This window comes from Thamnophis sirtalis, unplaced genomic scaffold (genome assembly GCF_051295495.1).
Source record: "Thamnophis sirtalis isolate CommonGarterSnake01/CBP01778 unplaced genomic scaffold, rThaSir2_p1.2 scaffold_6, whole genome shotgun sequence".
Classification (NCBI taxonomy): Eukaryota; Metazoa; Chordata; class Lepidosauria; order Squamata; family Natricidae; genus Thamnophis; species Thamnophis sirtalis.
The window spans coordinates 37,436,734-37,457,275 of NW_028261386.1; the positions used below are offsets into that span (position 1 = coordinate 37,436,734).

General features: G+C 37.2%; 1 protein-coding gene across 1 annotated transcript in view; it reads right to left on the minus strand.

Annotated features, from left to right (window-relative positions):
* The window catches only part of BUB1 (BUB1 mitotic checkpoint serine/threonine kinase), a 52,100-nt gene that overhangs the window by 7,825 nt on the left and 23,733 nt on the right, over positions 1-20,542 (minus strand). Inside the window, exons 9-16 of the mRNA XM_087717619.1 lie at positions 16,141-16,295; positions 13,307-13,716; positions 12,225-12,277; positions 9,993-10,115; positions 7,706-7,804; positions 5,961-6,042; positions 5,085-5,169; positions 2,317-2,497 (exon numbers count right to left, since the gene is read on the minus strand). Of these exons, the coding sequence (XP_087573745.1) occupies positions 2,317-2,497; positions 5,085-5,169; positions 5,961-6,042; positions 7,706-7,804; positions 9,993-10,115; positions 12,225-12,277; positions 13,307-13,716; positions 16,141-16,295 (1,188 nt within the window). The remainder of the gene's footprint in view (positions 1-2,316; positions 2,498-5,084; positions 5,170-5,960; positions 6,043-7,705; positions 7,805-9,992; positions 10,116-12,224; positions 12,278-13,306; positions 13,717-16,140; positions 16,296-20,542) is intronic.

A 20,542-nucleotide genomic window follows, 5' to 3' on the forward strand; every position in this document is an offset into this window, starting at 1 on the left:
GTGAGAGAGGGAAGGGGGTTGGAGAGATAGTCCAATCCAACTTCTCTTCGTGCGTGTGTCTGTTTGAGAGAGGGGGGAGGGAGGGAGAGAAGGAGGAAGGAGGGGGAAGAAAAAGAATGAAGGAAACTTTTTCGCAAAGGAGAAAAACATGCTGTCGCTTTAAATCAGAACTGAGCATGCCTGGCTGTGGAATTCTGGGAGTTGAAGTCCACAAGTCTAAAAAAATTTGAAACCCACCACTGTGCCTCATCAGCCATAAACCTCACCGCACGTCACTGGTAGGTAGGTAGATAAAGGGAGGGAGGGGGGGGGAGGGAGAGAGGGAGAGAGAGAGAGAGAGAGAGAGAGAGAGAGAGAGAGATCCAGTAGGTAGGGAGGGAGGAGAGAGGGTGTAGGTAGGTAGAGGGATAGAGAGAGGGAAATACAGTAGAGAGGGAGGGAGAGGGAGGGAGTAGGTAGGTAAGTAGGTAGTTAGAGGGGGAGAGACAGAGAGAAATACAGTAGATATGTAGGGAGAGAGAGAGAGTAGGTAGATGTTTCCAGGTGTATTTATTCATGTGCTGGAGAAGGAAATCACTGACAATCTGCAGCACCTAAGACTTTCTTTCTGCTGGTACAGCACTTCATCAATGTAATTTTCATCAATCAGTTAAAGAGCTTTCCAAAGGAGGGGGGAGAGTTTTTGCACTCTGCAAACCTCCCCAAAATGACCCATTTTTTGCTTATTTCTGCCCTCCCCAGCTCCCAGGAGCTCTCTGAAACCCTCCATAAGGGTATGCACAGCCATTTTAAAGGGGTGGGGCTTCGGGAGACAAAAAATTGCTGTATTTGATGTATAAGACGCACCCAGATTTTCAGGCTCTTTTTTGAGGCAAAAAGGTGTATCTTATACTCCGAAAAATACAGTAAGTATTTTCTACTTTGATCTTTCCTCTCTAAAATATTTGAGATGGCTTGCAAATTCAATACAGAAAGTCCTCGGTTAACAACCACATTCAGCAACTGTTCTAAGTTACAATGGCATAGAACAAATAGTTCTTAATGACCAGACTTCAAAGTTCAGGCCATCCCAGCACCCCAATAGTCACATGATCGTGATCCAGGCACTTGGCAACTAGCCTGCACTTAGAATGGTTACAGTTTCCCACAATTACATGATCATCATTTGCAACTTTCCCTACCGGCTTCCCAAAAGCCAAGGCAATGAGGAAACCAGCAGGGAAGGTTGCAAGTCACTTTTGCAAATCACTCCCACTCCTGCCACTTTTTATCCTTAGGAGCTCTGTTATGGAGCATGAGAACCCCGGAATCTCATACTTTGTAGCATGTCCCTGCCTGAATGCAATTATGCAGTGTCACAATAGCCACCTGCATATCCTCCCACCATTAGCAACAACCACTTACAGGTCCTCCCACACCTAGATGTTGTGCTTTATGACCACATTGTTTAGGGATGAAAATCCAGTCCCACTTACTGTTCTTAACCAAGGATTATTTGTACAAAACAATAATCTAACAATTAAAAAACAAAACCTGGCTATCAATAAATTTAAAAACAAGTCATACAGTACTATAATTAGTAGTAGAGGTAGAGACCTTCCATCAGCAGGTTCTAAGTAGTTTTGGAAAACCGGTAGCAGAAATTTTGAGTAATTTGGAAAACCAGTAAATACCACCTCTGACTGGCCTCACCCCCATCTATTCTCTGCCTCCCAAGTCCAAGTTGATTGGGAGGAAATGGGTATTTTGCAATAACCTTCCTCTGGAGTGGGGTGGGAATGGAGATTTTAGAGTATCCTTCCCCTGCCATGCCCACCAAGCCATGCTACGCCCACAGAAATGGTAGTAAAAAAAAATGAATCCCACCACTGCCTTCCATCACTAAGTGGTTATTAAGTGAGTCAGATCTGATTTCACCTTTTTATTCAGTAAGCAAATTCCATGGCCATTAAGTGAATCCAGCTCCCCTCATTGACTGTGCTTGTCAGAAGCCAGCTGGAAAAGTAGCTAATCAACATGTGACCTCGGGACGCTCAACTGGTATAAACAATGCCAATTGCCAAGTGCCCCAATTTTGATCACATGACTTCAAGGATGCCATGACACTCATAAGTGCAAGATCACAAATCGCTGTTTTCACCATCAATTTTAATTTCAAACAGTTGCTAAATGAATGGTTGTAAATCAAGAACGACCCATAAACTTTTCTCAGACGCTTTGTGGATTACCTCTTCATTCACTTTAGTCTAAGAAAAGCATTACAATTATGTATTGTCCCACATTATAGCAAATGTACTTCCTAATGCAACATTTTACCTCTAGCTTGCATCTCTTGGGCTAAAGGCACTGAAATGGTATTGAACGGTGTAGAGGAGGCAAGGTGAGCAGCTTGAATGAAATCTCCTGGGCTTTTCAGACATGGAGCAAAAGTTTGGTTACATGGGTTAGCCCATACCGTATAGTCACTTGTCAGGCCCTCTGCTGGCTGGCTTTCATCCTAAAGGGGAAAACCAAAATCATCATCAACATCATTTTTCTTCTCTAAACACATAAGACGGCTGAAGTGTGTGTGTGTGTGTGTGTGTGTGTGTGTGTGTGTGTGTGTGTGTGTGTGTAACTGCAGCAAGGCTATGTATATATATCTATAGTCAGAAGTGGAAAAAATGATGGAACTTGCAGAGATGGCTAAATTAATTTCTTTGCTTAGAGAACAAACAATATCTCCCTTTATGGATGACCTCATAGACTTTTTGCATTAACTAGAAAATGTGATTTATGATTTACAATTTTGATTATTAGTAAAAAAGCTGGATAACATAAAAGAATGAGCTTTCTTTTGTACTCATACAGTAAGTGTATTTATATTTGCTTCAAAAGAAATCACAAGCATCTGTTTCTTTTTCTTCCTGAGTTTTTGTCGTTCTTCTGCCTTGTTCTTTTCTCACTTTTTATTAAGTTGTGTTAGTTTCTATGTCCTTTGTAAAACTTTTCATAAAAAATACTTTAAAAGATGGCTAATATTGGAGTCCCCTCTAATTTTATCCCCACAATGACTCCAACAGGTTGATTTGTGCTTAAAAAAGAGCATTTGCCTTGCAACCCTCGTGAAGGTGTGAATCTAAGTCTCCCTGATCAAGTTCAACACTGTGATAATCTTAATTATTCCATAAGGTGCATCCTTTTTCCTATATGGAAGGAGAGATGCTTTTTGAAGTTCCATTCAAAAGAGATCTAAAAAGACAAGACGACGTTTCTTTATCAAGGTCCCAATGAGCTAACAGGACAACCACTTTTGTCTCTATTGTATGCCCTCATATACGCAGCACATATGTAAAATTAATCAATTGTACAGATACTCTTATACCAAGCAGTATTTTTCAAATACCTACCCTGAATTAAGATATACTCAAGTAAAGGATTCTGGATATTGATAAGTGGGAATTATTTAATCTTACTCTTAGAATAAGATAAGCATTCTTCATTGAATATAATTCCCATAATAATTTATAACTTGTGTGAAATCCCTATACATATATTTCAAAATATGTTCAAAAAATTCAGTACAGTGTTTTATAAATTTTTATGGGGTTCTTTAATTCTAAAGTTATCTTTAAAAATGATGCAATTGTCAGTTAAATAGCAATAGCACTTAGACTTATATACCGCTTCACAGTGCTTTATAGCCCCATTCTAAGCAGTTCACAGAGTCAACCTATTGCCCTCAACAATCCTGGTCCTCATTTTACCCACTTCAAAAAGATGGAAGGCTGAGTCAACCTTGAGCCTGGTGAGATTCGAACTGCCAAATTGCAAGCAGTAGAAGTAGCCTGCAGTACTGCATTCTAACCATTGTGCCACCGCAGCTCAAAGAGAGGTATTTGGATTTTCTGAATCTTGAATTATTGCATAAAGCATACTATTTGAACTTGATGTCTTCACAGTGCAAATTCTCTTTCCTGGGCCCTTTAGTAGTATTTGAATATAAATCTTCTTATTCATTGAATTGTTTTGGATTCAAAATGTAATAGATTTGCTATGTCTGGCATTCCTCTTTATGTTGATTCAAAAACTGTAGCATATTATATTTTGGAAAAATATGTTTCTATCCTTTTTCTCATGCTAAATTGATGCTATTGAATAACTCAGTCCTCAAATATGATTTAAAAATATTTTTATGAAAGAACTGGATGGATGATAGTATTTTTATAGATTAGATCAACCTGTGGATGATAATGTGTTTCTATCCTTTTCTGTGTAAAAAGATACATTGTTTGTCAGTTGTCACTCCCTGACAATGCTCACAATTGCAATTTTTATTATTATCTCAGTTTGGATCAGCAATATTTTCAGCTTCAAAGACATGTAAGTTATTAGAAGGGATCACTAAAACTTATCAGACCACAAAGCTCACCATTTTTAAGAATATCTGTTACTAGCAAGACAAACTGATATTTAAATTTTAAGACAGAATGGAATAAGGCAGTATTTCTCAACCTTAGCCAGGTTAAGATGGGTTGACTTCAATTCCTAGAATTCCCCAGCCAGCACTGAAGTTGAAGTCCACCCATCTTAACATGGCTAAGGCTGAGAAACACTGAAATAAGAAATAGAGACCATTATATCAATCCCAATTAAGGTTGAAGACTACAGGATATGTATTTGCGTGTTTATGTGTGTATATGTACACATACACACAAATTTATGTTTTGCATTTTTTCTTTTTTGTTATTCTTTTCAATGCTTTATTTTTCTAATTCTGATTTATATCAATATATATATATTGATCCCAGTAAGGGTATGGCTAGCTGGTGAGAGCTAAATAGCTTGAAATAGATCTATACTAGTCTCCCTTTATTTATTTATCAGCACAAATACAACAAAAATGTAACAAAAAGGCACCAGTAAAAATATTGGGTTTCTGCCTGGATGGTCTCTTGTGACGAGCCAAAGGACAGAGAATGGAAGTAGTGATCTTCCTCCTATATTTGGGCATACCGGGGGTTGTAAAAATCTTATATATATATTTTATATATTATATATATAATATATATATATATATAAACATTTAAAGGCAATTTGCTTACTCTTGGTTTAGAAACAGTCAAAGTGTCTCTGGGACGTTCACCAAACACTTTGATAGATGTCGACTTTGGGACTGACTGCAGGACTCTAAAAATTAAAAGAAGAACATTCAGGGTCATTTTCAAATGAAACATTTTACGTACAGTGGATTTAACTGACCATGAGAACAATTATTTTCCGGAAATCAGATCTGCTACAACAGAATCTAAAAGATCAAGAATAGGTCATTTGTAAGTCCTCAAGATGTTTTAGACTCTCATGTACCAACACAAGCCAATGATAAGAGATTTACAAGAGCTGCCCAAAACATCTGGAGGGATCCCAGGTTGCCTAAAATTCCTGCGCAAATAATTGATTACAGGGAAATTGTAATCAACATTCTTGAGTACAAGAATATTGTTTTCTTGACAATAGCATAGTGAGTCACCACTGCCTTATTTCAAAATTTTCTTTTTTAGCTTCTCAGTCTAGTCTACATTCTCAGTTTCTTAAATAGTTAGGTAGGATTTCTCATCCAATCACTGTTTGTCCTTTCATAGCTTTTTCAAGATGAGCCAAAATCAGCTAGCTGTAACAATACATAGTATAATACAAGTACAGTACACATTATCTCTTTCGAGAATCAAAGGGTGACCCTTTTCCATAGTTTGTGATGCAAGAAATTGAAGAAAAGGGGGACTGATAAAAATGATTAATGAGAAACTGGAATCTTCATTCAACAGCATAGATACTAGATGTGCTAGTAACAGTTTTCATTGCAGAATGTACAAATAGGCTTAAGGTGCAATCTAATGCAAACTAATCTCAATTATAGAGCATTCTTTGTGGTAATTGCATAACGACCTCTTTACAAGGCTATCTGATGATTTTCAACTTACTCCATATTCTCATCTTCAAAAATTGTAAAAGCAGATAATGCAGCAGGAACACTAGGCTTAATGCTGACAGCTTCAACTGGATCTAAAAGGGGAACCGAAAAGGAAAGATGTGATAGGTTTATGTTTTCCCTGTCTCTGACTGAAGTCTCACATAGGCAAAATGTATATATCTTATAACTACTTGAGCTGTTGCCTCCCGAACCCTCTGAAGCGCTTCCAAGTGGTCTACAAACTGTAAATCAAGCTACAGTTGAAGTCACATAGGTAATTGTGAGAATCTCCTGATACAAGAATTATCTGAACTGGTACACAGATCTAATTGTGTAAAACTCTCCCTGATCTCAGGAGCTCCCTGATAGTCAAACAATAGCGGTGGATCCAAGAGGATGCTAAAACTGCAAACCAGTTCAGCAATGGGGAGCATGACCTATCTATAACTAAAATTGAACAGTGTTTATAGTTGGCTCCTGTGGGTGATGGATAATGCTTGTTGTGATCTTTAAAACCCTACATTAAGCATGTCCAAGCTGCAACTCCACAAGATGTAATAAAAAAATTAAAAATAAAGGAAGTTTTATTATTCATATACATTAACTGTATTAAATATTTTATATGCGACCCCAGATAACGCCTCTTCACTCAGTGCAACCCAGGAAGCAAAAAGATTGGGTATCCATGCCCCACATGATTCAGGGCCTGGTATATTCAAGACCACTTTCTCCCATTAGTACTTGCATGCACCCTAAGAACTGGAAGGGGGGACGTCCACCAGAACTCTACTCCTAAAAACTGCTTCTATAAAGTACCACCTTCCCTGTTGCTGTTCCCTCCTCTACAATAGCATCTCCCAGTGTTCAGGTTGTCCCGCTCATCGAATTAAAATTCTAAAAAGCCGTTAAGATCAGGTCTTTAGAGGCTCATTAGAATTTATTTTTTCCTTCAGTGGAAATATTTGGTTGTTTGTTGATTGTTGTCCTTGATCCTTTTGTCCAATTCTTGTTTCATTTTTCATTGCTTTTAATTTTGGTAGAGCATGAAGGAATGTTAGCTAATCCATTGCATATGATTGGAATGGCATATAAGCACAAGTCAGCAACTAAATAAGTATCCTTCACTTCAAAATATAAACATAAACAGATATTCTGATTAAGTTAGATATATAATGTTCTCATCATAGGCATTTATTTTTAATTCTCTCTAAAAAGCCAGCATTAGTCATGTATATATCCCAAAGGTTTCTCTACAAGAAACTAAAGAGATAAAAACATACCCTTGCTAATATTATGATATTGGACTCCTACTTATTAAAAATCCTCAGCTATATTTAAAATTAATCCTCACTTTTGTTAATATAAAGAATATGAAATGCATCTTTATTGGATCTGTTCTGCAGCTCACAAGGGAGCTCCTCCCACTGCTCAGAATAAATTTATATTTTAACAATAATGAGGCAGGGAAGAAAAGAACTCCCATCTATTGTTTTAGATCATTCAGCTTTAGCATTTTGAAATCACTTAGACAGAGATTATTCCAATTATGTCTGCCTAACAAATTTTATAATCCAAGACAAATTCTTGAGCATTTGCAGAACCTGGGGTTCCAAATTTATATGAGGTCTCTCCAGTTTCACTTAGCAGCTATGCTGCCAGCATAATGGAAGCTATAGTCCCAACCCATGTGGAGATTCCCAAACTGAGGAAGACCAATGCGAAGATAATGTATCATTTGTAGATAATGATATTTACCTTTGTTTCTGAAGAGAGCTTCAACATCTTCTTCCTCATCTTCTGAAAGTATAGTGGTATCTTTTAGAGAAGTCACTTGAAACATGTCCATGATGAAACCTTGGTAAGTCAAAGAAAAATTCAAAGGATAGGTAAAGTAAAAAAATAATAATCCAAGAACACTTAGTAAGGCAAAACCATTGGAGGTATTTAAACCTTTGGTTTCAATTCATGAACACCCAAGTCCAAGGTTGTGTTTTAATCCTAATAGGAGTTCTCAGTAGGTTTACATGCAGGCTGAGCTCATATATTGCTCTAAACCAGTGGTTCCCAAAGAGGGGCCCAGGCCCCACAGGGGGGCATTTTGATTTTTAATGGGGGCAACTTGAACCTTGTTTAAACCAAGTTAATGGCCTTTTAGGCTTCCTCTGCGTGAGTAGAGTTCACCTTTTGCATAAAGTAAGAATTATATGTCACAAGGGGGACATCAGGATTTTAGAGATGCTTAGGTAGGGCATGGCCAAAAAAAGGTTGGGAACCACTGCTCTAAACCATAATGTGATTGTGGTCACATGATTCTGGGGCGCTTGGCAACCTGTTGTAAGTGTGAACAAGTTTGCCAAACACCTGGATTGCAATCACATTGGGGTGTTGGTGCAATGTTTTGTGACAGTCCAAGGCCATTTTTAATTCTGCACAATTCTTAAATAAATAGTTGTAAGTTAAGGACTGCCAGTACTAAAATAAAGTGGAGTCAGAGATAGGAGAAATGAAGAGACAATTAGCTACATATAAATCATTTAACTCCAGGTTTTCCTGCATAATCTAGATTATTATTGTGATTCAAGGAATTAACATAAAATTGTAATTAATTGCTTCTATCAAATCAGGGGTGTCAAACTGGCAGGCCTTGGCCCAGATGCATCACGCACAGGCCTCGCCCAACCCAGCTCCGCGAAGGGGAAAAACATTGCAATAAATCACATGACGGCAACATGACACAGCGAGTTTAACACCCGTGTGCTAGATGGTATGTATTCTTGTCAGCATCTATTTTCACTTTCAGGAAATAAGGTCTTCCTCGTTAGCCACACCATTGCAGCTTAAAGTTCCTTATAATGACATTTGCTATTTTAGGATATTTTAATTGTCTTAATTGCAATCTACATGAAAGTAATGTGCAAGGTAAAAATAGGTTACCAGCTAAACCTACTTTTCCAGCTGAAAAATATAGACCATATTTTTCATGTGGTAAATACATATTTTTCATGTGGCTTTTTAAAATAAAAACTGGTTAATTAACTCACATTTTTATCAAGTTTTGTCATGGTTATTTAAATGTACATATGGATTATAAGTGTGCTTTTTATTAGTTGAATAATCAGCTTCCTTATTAGTTCAATCAAGATACATATTGAAACTATATGTACACACATAAATATTGGCAAATTTACTTAGTATGTTAGATGTGGAACTCTAACAAAGTGCACACAAAATTATCATTTCCAATCTACCCTTTCTTTTGCAACGCAGTACTGGATAACAGATGTAGCAAATATGGAGAAAGAGAACAATATGTTAAGCTACATTTTCTGATAAGATCTACTAAGAAAGAAAGAACAGGAAGAACTTTATAGCTTTTTGGGGCAAAGAAGTTGCTTGTTCTAATTATTTTTAATGTTTTGCTTTTAATTAAACAGAAAAAAGTAAAACAAACATGTATATTCTAACATTCTTATATTCTGTGAAGATTTATTTACATTAGAGTTTGAGACAGGGTTTAATGCTTTTAGACATTCCTATTCTTTTGACATATATACCTTAGATGGATATACCAGCAATATTAGAAAATTGCTAGATAGTAGAAGTGGATTCTCCATGTCCTTTTATTGCTATGAGTCTAGTGAGACTAGTCCTTCAACATTGGAAAAATAAATTTATGGGCCAATTATTCTGGAAATTGAAGACCTGATATTACTTGTGAATTATGAATAAGTTGCTTACAGGCACAAATTGTATGTATGGATATTGCAATGAAGTACGGCCATCTTTTATTGAAAGTATTGCATAAAACTTTATAAATATGTGTCCTTTCTAATCTACGTAACCACCACTTCCAGAATTCTTTCCTAAACGTCCACATTGTGTGCACTGTAAGGCAGCTACCTATTCACCCATAAGGTTTATTCAAGCATACTTATCAATGTTAAGCATCTATAAAATTAAATCTAAGAGTCTATCAAAATAAATGGACCCCAGGTTTTGTATTGTTTTATTTCTGTTTTTAAAAAACAGGCTTTATACTTACCCAAGGCTTCTTTTGTGTGAACAGTAGGAGAAGGCTGCACTTTAGATGGGGTTGCTTGTATTATGCTTGATGCATTTAGAGTCATATGACGTTGATCGAAAAATCCTGACGTATTTCTGTTATCTGGTACCAAGAATACAATATGAGAATTTGACAGAAGCACACAGAGGTTTAAATTTATAGGAACAGCTACAGATTATTATTATTATTATTATCATCACAACAGAATTGTATCACAGCGGCCAGTTGTTTCGCCGGATTTGGCATTGGTTACTAGTCGGGCCCCACCCAGGGGCCTAGGACGTCGTAACGTATTTTCGTAATATGCGTGCAGATCCAAGCAGTGCGGCTTTTTGCATTTGACTGATGGTGATTTTGTCAATTTTTAACTGTTTTAAATGTAATTCCAGTGCTTTTGGAATAGCACCCAGTGTGCCAATTACCACTGGAATTACCACTGCTGGTTTGTGCCATAGTTGTTGAATTTCGATTTTTAAGTCCTGGTATTTTGCAATTTTTTCATGTTCCTTCTCGGCGACCCTGCTATCACCTGGTATTGCGATGTCTATGATTGTGACCTTATTTTTCTCAACCAGTGTGATGTCTGGTGTATTATGCGCCAGTATTTTGTCCGTTTGTATACGGAAATCCCACAAGATCTTGACCATCTGATTTTCGGTGACTTTTTCAGGCTGATGTTCCCACCAGTTTGTTGCTGTTTCAATATTATAATTTTTGTACAAATTCCAATGGATCATTTGTGCTACTGAATTGTGCCGCAATTTATAATCAGTCTGTGCGATTGTTTTACAGCAGCTGAGTATGTGATCAACAGTTTCATCAGCTTCTTTGCAAAGTCTGCATTTGGCATCATCAGAGGATTTTTCGATTTTGGCCTTAATGGCATTTGTGCGGATAGCTTGTTCTTGCTCAGCCAGGATTAGTGACTCTGTTTCTTTCTTTAATGTACCTGTTGTTAACCATAACCAAGTTTGTTCACTGTCCACGTTATCTTTTATTTTTTCCAGAAATTGGCCATGCAGTGCTTTGTTCTGCCAACTCTCCATTCTTGATTTTATCACATCTTTTCTGTATTCTTGTTTCGTCTGTTGGGCCTTCAGTAGATTTTTGTTCTTTACTTCGATTAATAGATGTTCTTGACTTTCTTTTAAATAATCAGCCAGTGCATGTTTTTCTTCTTCAACTGTTGTTGTTGTTATTATTATTATTATTATAATTATTATTATTATTATTATTCCTAATGCACATTTGATACAATAACAACAATGGAAGAAAGAGTGTTAAAAAAGGAAATTTCTTTGAATTTTAGCTTGATATGCCCCCCCCCCTTTTAAAAGGATAGCTCCCAAAATTGATGAAGTATTTAAGTTGACCAGAATTTGCATTGTGAATTTCAACATGATGGTTATCGCCTTTCAAGCCTTACATGCCATGTGTCTGAGTTTTTAATCTTTCCTTCCCACTTGGTCAGATAGGGTAGGTGGACTCTAAGCCCCTTCTCTTAAATGCTATGACCTTGGAGATATGCCTTTTCGGTAACTGTCTCAGCTCTTTAGAATAGACTCTTACCTGAGATTCATGGGGTCCCTACTCGTTTAGCTTTCCAGACCTGACTCTTCCCCTTCTAATATTGGGTTAGAATGGGGACTGAGTCAGGAGACTACTAGAATTATTGGTCTGGTGCCTTGTTTTCATTGGTTTCTTTAAATTGCTTAGAATAAGAGTTATGATATATATTTCTTACATAAATAAACAATGAAACAGCCTGTTTCCTGGAATCCTTAATGTGCATTCTCAGAGAAAGATTGGGCAGGGTTTTTTTTATTGCTTGGGATGTTATGAAGATTTCTGCATTGGGCAGAGATTTGAACTGTACATTCTGTGAGATCCCTTCTGACACCATGACACTGCAAGGTTGGTTTCATATAATTTTACCACCTGTTCGCCGCACACCAAAACTGTGATTGTGCGCGCCTTCCATGCATGTGTGTGGCCTTCCGTGCATGTGCTTTGCTCATGAGTGTGGCTTGCATGCATGCACGCGGCTTAGAAAACGTGGTTAAATAGGATCTTGAACATTTTTAGATCTCAGGCTACAGGCTGCAAAAGACTACTGCAGAGACAATTCTATTTTGTACAATCTCCTTAAGAATGGATTAGTAACCCATTAGAGCACTCACAGAATATTAAGAAAGCAAGAAAATATATTACCGTCTCTCATTTCCATGGAATGCTGCTCTTTCTGATTTGAAGGATTTATGTGCCTGCCCAGAAAAATAATCACATAAATAAAATTTTACTGAAATGTCTCCCTCTCTCTCTCTCTCTCTCTCTCACACACACACACAAACACACACACACGACGAGGAGAGGAGGGGGAGATGGAGAGGTAGAGAGATAAAGCGTGCTTTAAAAATGTGGCATGGTTGTCCACAAATAAGATCTTACTATAAGTGCTAGAAGTGGTTGTCGTTCTGCATTACATAAAATGTAGAAGCATTCCATCAGACTACCCAGTCTGACTTTTATCAAGAATGGGATACAAGTTCTAAAAGACCCCGTTAATCATCTGTTGTCACTAAAAGAATCTTTGACTTAGGGAGCAAGTTGATTGTGGTGCCCCTTTTTTGTTTTGTTTGTTTTATTTTGACCCATTTGGTTTGGGGTTTTTGTTGTTTGGTATTGTATTCTATTCCAGTAGTCAGGTAGCCTATAGATTAAACAAATAAACAAATGCCTACGTCAGCTTGGATGCCTTAAATTTAATATTTCAATATTTTAACAATGAGCTTAATATTGGATTTCAAATATCCTGAAATAGAGCAAATCATATTCATACACATCTCCTAGCACATACAGTGGCATATAGTGCAGAATAGGTTCACATGCATCAGGTTGATTGTTGCTAATACTAATTGTGATAAATTAAGATCTTAGCAATACAAATGTCAGAGATCAACAGTTCATTCCTATCCCAGCTAATTAAGATATAGTTATCTAACATCCCCAGCTGCAGCACTGCACATATTAAATTATGGCTTGCTTAACCAGGGTTTGTTGGATAAGTTATGGTGATCTGGTTCACCACTAACCTAGGTTATAAACTACAAATACCAATAGTTAGATTTATATATAACAAAAATTAATCAAACCATATGAATTGTTCATGATATATAATCCAACCAATAACATCAACCACAAGATGTAACAAATCTAATTCCCATCCGTTCACTGAGCATTCATTCTTGGATAAAAAAAAGCAACTGAACCTGAGAAACCTAACTTTTACTTACATCTCTCCATCATGGCAATTATGGAAGATAGTATGCTTCTGAGATGGTTGGACAGAATCATTACTGCTGACTTGAAGTCTCCGTAGACTATTTGCACATTCTTCAAAATCAGGGTGAGTTTCAAGTGCAGCTTTCTCACTTAGAGCTGTCATTGGAGGTTCAAATACTGACTGTTGTCCAAGAATTTCATCAGTATTGGCCACATTGCTCCTCATTGTCAAAGAAGTTGAAGGCACTCCAATCTCCTTGAAAGCAGATCTTTGTGAGTGATTTCCAATAGGCTGGGAAGTTACAGCATCTTCTGATAAACTTTGATGCTCTGTTCTCAAGTTCGGAGCACTCTGAGTTACCGAAGACGCTCTCCATTCTGGCCAACATTGTGCTGTTGTCATTTGTACACATTGATCACCCTTATTAAATGAAGAACAAAATACAAATTTGTATACTTGTATTTTAAGTGACTTCTTGCCATTTGTCTACTTAATCATTTACTGATTTCCATGCTCTAATGCAGGGGTCCCCAACCTTTTTGATTCTGTGGACCAGTGGCAATGGTAGCAGCAGCAGCAGCAGCAAGAGAATGATTTCACAATTGCAACCTAAATTCTTCACATACACAAATTAAGCTTTGTGTGCTCAGCTGTCTCTTCAGCAGCCCAGTTCCCAACGGTCCACAGCCCAGAGGTTGGGGATCCCTACTCTAATGTATTCATAGAGCAATGTCAGTAACTTATCTGCAACACTTTATTTTTTAGAAACACTAACCATACTTACATGCATAACATACTTTATCAATATTTTACAATTTACTTGCTATGTTGTACTATAACTCCAGCCAATTTTAGTTTCATAACAGTCAAACAGATCTGTCGCCACCAGAACAAGAAAAGTTGAATTAAAATTGAAACAGATTGAAAAAGGTTTTACAATTCAAATATAAATTCCAAGACATAGATTGGAAAAGTATTTCATTATATTATAAAAATAATAAATTTAAAGTTATATTAGAAAAAAACATTTTAAAGGGGTTTTTTTTGGCACACATTATAATTAAGGAGTCTATCCAAATAGTAATTCCTTAATTTTTACTGAATTAAAAGAACAACTATTTCACTCATAAAAAGAACTATTTGATAAAGAGGATCCAAGATTCTAACTTAGCTTTTCTACTTAAACAGTTAGGAATATCTTGGGAAGCTAGTATTATTCAGTTAAAGATAATTTTATCTAGAGGAACTACTGTAGTTGTCTATGTTCACTAAATGGCAGGAAAATTACTTTGTACAGGTAAAGTACATATATAGATTTGGAGTTAGATAGTTCTAGAAGAGCTCCTGAAAATGTTTTTAAGTCCCTTACAGTTAAAATTCTGCTTATGAATGGACATTATGGAGTAGACATTCTTGATAATCCTTCATAGAGGGATATACCGTATTTTTGGAGTATAAGACGCAGCAAGATTTTGAAGAGGCAATTTTTTTAAAAAAAGTAGGTAGGTAGATAGAGGAATAGAGAGGGAGAAAAAGAGAGAAATACAGTAGGTAGGTAGGGAGAGAGAGTAGTTAGGTAAGTAGGTAGGTAGGTAGATAAAGGGATAAAGAGAGAGAAATAGAGAAATACAGTAGGTAGGTAGGGAGAGAGAGAGGGTGTAGGTAGGTAAGTAGAGAGATAGAGAGAAATAGAAAGAGAGAGAGAAATACATTAGATAGGTAGGAAGAGAGAGAGAGTAGGTAGGTAGGTGGAGGGAGGGAGAGAGAGGGGTGAGAGGGAGAGAAATACAGTAGGAAATAGGGAGAGAGAGAGAGTAGGTAGGTAGATGTTTCCAGGTGTATTTAACCATGTGCTGGAGAAGGAAATCGCTGACAATCTGCAGCACCTAAGACTTGTTTCTGCTGGCAATGCACTTAATCAATTTAATTCTCATCAATCATTAACTAAAGAGCTTTCCGAAAGGGAAAAAAAAGTTTTTGCACTCTGCAAACCTCCCAAAAACGTCCCGTTTTTCATGAAAACGGGCCCTTTTTTTAAAGGCATGAATAGCCTTGGGGGGACTTGCAGAGTTCTCCTAGGGGAAGGGGGGCCAAAAAACGAGCAAAAAATGGCTTGTTTTTTTGCAAAAACGGGCCCATTTTTTAATCAAAAAAATTACATGCATAGCCTTATGGAGGCTTATAGAGTGCTGCTGGGGGCTGTGGGAGGCAAAAAAGGCCCATTTTTTGCTCATTTCTGTCCTCCCCACCCCCTAGGAACTCTCTGAAAGCCTCCGTAAGGGTATGCACAGCCATTTTTGTGAAGGGGCGGGGCTTCGGGAGGCAAAAAAATGCTGTAATCGATGTATAAGACGCACCCAGATTTTCAGCCTCATAGAGGGATATACCGTATTTTTGGAGTATAAGACGCAGCAAGGTTTTGAAGAGGCAATTTTTTTTTAAAAAAAGTAGGTAGGCAGATAGAGGGATAGAGAGGGAGAGAAAAAGAGAAATACAGTAGGGAGGGAGGGAGAGAGAGTAGTTAGGTAAGTAGGAAAAAAGTAGTTAGGTAAGTGAAGAAAAAAGGTGCATCTTATACTCCGGGAAAAAATGGTAGGTAGATACTAGGCACAAGGGTTTTTTTCAATTCCAGGAGCAATATGTCCAGATGTTGCTATGTCTCATAGCAGCTGTAGCCACTATGGCCAATGATGAGAAGTGCTGGGAGCTGCAGTTCATCCTACAGTTCTTATCTATGGATGATAAGAAATGTAGTTCAAAACCGGAAAGTACCAACTGGAGAATATTGATTTATAATGCACCCCACCACCACATGCATACTAATAAATCACATTGCAAATATACCCTTGTCGAGCTTAGCAAGGACTGGTGAGCAATTGGCTGTAACCCATCTTTCTGGCATGAAGATGATTGGGAGAGCTGGTCCAATTTTTGCTGCAGTTTCTGTAGCTCAAGAAGGTCACTTTCTTTCTTTTTCATTAGCTCATTGTCTTCATTCTCTGAAAGTATCAAGACCCATGCATTAACTATATTGTTAAAATAATTCCCCCCCTCTCCTTTAACATTAAAGGCTGATATATATTTTAGTAACTCTGTTTCTTACCAACCTAACATGGCAGGAAAATAAAACGGAATGTGAAATAAGACTTGTTATCGATACCCTGAACTCTTATTAGTCTATTAATTTTATATCCATCCATCCACCCATTCATCCATCTGCAGCAACAGTGGGTAAAGCAATAAAAATAGGCTTTTGGAATCACAAAATACATGACCAATGCCTTCAACATAATAAATCTACATGGCACTTCATTTAGAGCAGTAATCCTGATTGTAATCCTGATTGTTATGTTACTGTAACATCACAGAACGTTCTCCTATATAAAAAAAAGATTTCAACAAGGAAAAATATGGAATCCAGATTCTCTGAAAAACATAGTTGATAGTTTAGCTAAAAACTAGAATTTTTCCTAATTAGAAAAGGAAATAGTTCCACTTCCATTTTGGGTACAAGAATAGGGCAAGGCATTATCTAAATTTGCTATGGAATTCAGTAAAAACTCCATTGCACTATGCTGATCAAACTGCCTCCACATATAACATTCAGATCCAGTTTTTGTTCTAATAAAAGTTGAATGCGGAAGACACTAAAAAAATTGATAATTGGCAGTGCCAATTTCAGGAATGTAGCAGACTATAAGATAGTTGTTGCAGACTGGCATACCTGGCATATTGGGGGGGACAAGTATATATGATCTTACATCAGTGCTACCATTCACAGGCCAGAATGTCTTCTCCCTTGTGTGTGGCATGAGATCTTAGCCTCACTGTTAAAAGGGTGTAAATGTATGTAAGATAGATTTGGACTTGCATTTACACCCTACCGAAATCAATGGGCAATTACTGATGACTTTATTCTCACTGGAATCGATAAGACTTAACTGCAGACAACCTAAGTTATAATGTTATTTATGAGTGTTGAGTAAGTGAGAAATGAACAGTCTGAGAAATTGCCATATTTTTCTGAGTATAAGACGCACTGGAAATGAGCAAAAAACAGCTTTTTTGCGAAAACAGGCTGTTTTTTTGCCCAAAAAAGGACTTGCATAGCCTTTAGGAGGCTTGTAGAGTGGTCCTGGGAGCTGGGGGGAGGGGAAACGAGCAAAAAATAGCCCATTTTTCATTTGTTTTTGCCCTCCCCAGCTCCCAGGATCACTTTGCAGGCCTCCCAAACCCTCTGCAGGTCTATTTTTGTGAAGGGGCGGGGTTTCAAGAGGCCAAAAATGCTGTATTCAGTATATAAGATGCGGTTCCACCAAAAACCGCACTCGACTAAACCGCGTAGCTGACGTCATCAACAGGGCGACAACAGCGCGGAAACAGAAGCACACTGTAAACCCTAAACCTAAAATTAACCCCTAAACCTAAACCTACCCCCCTAAACCTAATCCTAAACCTAACCCTAAACCTAACCCTTAACCTAACCCTAAACCTAATCCTAACCCTTAACCTAACCCTAACCCTAAACCTAACCCTAAACCTAACCCTAACCTTAAGTTGAATCGGCTTGCTTTCAAAGGGCTATTTAAAGCGCCCTTCTTTCTCCGTGCTGGCTGTTGTCACCCTGTTGATGACATCAGCGATGCGGTTTAATCAGGCGCGGCTTAGTTGAGCGCGGTTTTGACGGGTCACAATAAGATGCAACCAGATTTTCACCCTCTTATTTGGGGTAAAAGGTGCATCTTATAGTCTGAAAAATACGGTATGACTTATTTTTAGGAACAAAGTTATGATGCGTTACTCTACTGATTTCATTGCTTGTTTTCCAATGTATCTTCACTTATTCCTGGTTTATATTTGTCCCTTAAGTTACTAACCAATCAAGAGATAGAAAACAAAAAGAAGGAGGAGCCAATATCACGACAAGATGGACGTGCAGTCTCAATGCTCTGAGACCGCAGCCAATACTTTTGCCGCTGGGTGGTCCAATCAGACCAAACCATCCCGAAGAGATGGTGAACAGGAAGAATACATCTTGCTGACCTCAGGGATATCGCAAAATCCCTGAAAAAAGCAAGAGAAGTTCTTCAAGCCGGCGACAAAAGATCCAGCCAAGGCTGACAAAGTCAGGGTGGCTCCAAAATGGAAGGATTTGGAAAGAGAAAGTGATTCCAGCTGGTGAGGAACTTTTACTGTTTTAAAAAGAGACTGCCTATAAAAACTTAAAATTAATCTAAATTGGAGAATAGAAGAATCAAGCGGCGGGATTAAATTTGGAATGGTTTTGGATAGTGGTTATCTTACTTTTTAAATGCTATTTTCATGGATGGAATTTATGCAAGCCTTTTGAAACTTCTATTTTTTCTTTTATTGTTCTCTGTAACCTATGGACTAAAGTTTTCCTCTTTCATTGCTGTGGGTATTTTTCTAATTCATTTAAAGATTGGAGTCTTTTTTCTAACTTGAAATACAAAAAAGATACAAAAGGAAATTAGATTTTCAACAGTATTAACACTGCTCGGAGGCTGGGAGGATTTGTTGATTGGAGTTTTGTTTATTGAAAATGGAACACTTTTTTTTCCCTCTACAGATTGTTTTGACTTGGCAATACAAGGTTTTACTGCTTGACTACAGAGAGTGATAAAGAAGGGAAGCACACAGATGTCCCTTTGAAGTATATTTCTAATCAGAGAAAAATGAAAACAATGTTCTTTGTGAATCTATGCTTTAATTTTATTAACCTTCCAAGTTAGAGCAGCTGTGTTTGTTAGAATGGCACAATTTCAAAAGAAAATAGAAGTCTTAAGTTTGCAGAAGATACTTTCAAAAATACAGAAATTATCAAATACATATGAAAGAATAGAGAAAAAACTGGAATACTTAGAGCACATAACAATAAAATATGATGGTAAATTGAGGAAGCCTCTCAAATGCAAAGGGGTGATCGAAACTCAAAAAATCAAAGTGGAAAATGAATATAAAGAGATTAAACCTGCTGATATTTATGGTGTTTGGTTTGTCTCTGAAAATGGAAAGAATGGAATACTGAAAGAAGAATTAAATGGAAAGGAAATCTATTTCAGAGGGCAAGATACAGAAGAAGAAAAAACTAAAGAATCTATGGATTTAAAGAGACAAATTATATTAGCAAAAGCATTGATAACACTGCTGACAATCAAGGATATGCTGAATAAGGAAACAGAAAGAGGGCATCAAGATTATATGAGAGATCTTATAAGCAAGGAGTTGCTAAGAGAAGTCTATACCAGTGGTTACCAAACTTTTTTAGTCCACCGTCCCCTTGGTGCTACAAACTGATCCTCAGTGCCCCCCACCCAGTGGTGGAATTCAAATTTTTTTACTACCGGTTCTGTGGGTGTGGCTTGGTAGGCATGGCTGGTCATGTGACTGGGTGGCTTGCACGACAGAAGGAAGATAGTAACAGTAAAATTCAAAACTGTAACAATTAATTGCACATTTATTCAAAATCCAATTTAAAAACCTTTTAAGTTAATGTTAATTCAACAAAATTGTTGAACATGATCCAGTGATACCAGGTTTTCAAAGTCTGATAGTCATTTATCAAGAACCTTAGTAACTTAGTAAACTAGTAAAATTTAGTAACTACTTCACTGTTCTTAGTAGATGATAATTCCTCTTTAGATTTTGAAAGAAGTAATCTCAGTAAGGTATTATCACAAAGCACAAAATTGCAACAGATATCATTAAGATATCACAGACTTACACAAAAAGATGTTCTTGTAAAAAACCCAAAATGGATAATAAACACTTTTGTCTTTTATCTAAAGTTTTTCATCTTTAGATCAATGACCTTAATTCTTTTTTCTCTCTGTCACAAACATACACATATACCGGTGGTGGATTTCAAAATTTTTTAGAACCTATTCTGTACGTGTGGCCTATTTTGTTGGAATGGCTTGGCGGTCATGTGACCGGTTGGAGTGGCCAACTTGTAAAATGTGGTGAAACTCATTTAACAATGCTCTTGCGTAGCAACCAAAATTTTGGGCTCAATTGTGATCATAAGTTCTTTTTCTTTCTTTCTTCCTTCCTTCTTTCTTTCTTATATCTCTCTTTCCCTCTTTCTTTCTTTCCTTTCTTTTTCTTTCTTCTGTCTATTCTTTCTTTCTTGTGTGTCTCTCTTTCTTTTCTTCCTTTCTCTTCCTTCCTTCGTTCCTTCTTTCTTTCTTGTCTCTGTCTCCCCCACTTACTTTCTCTTTCCTTC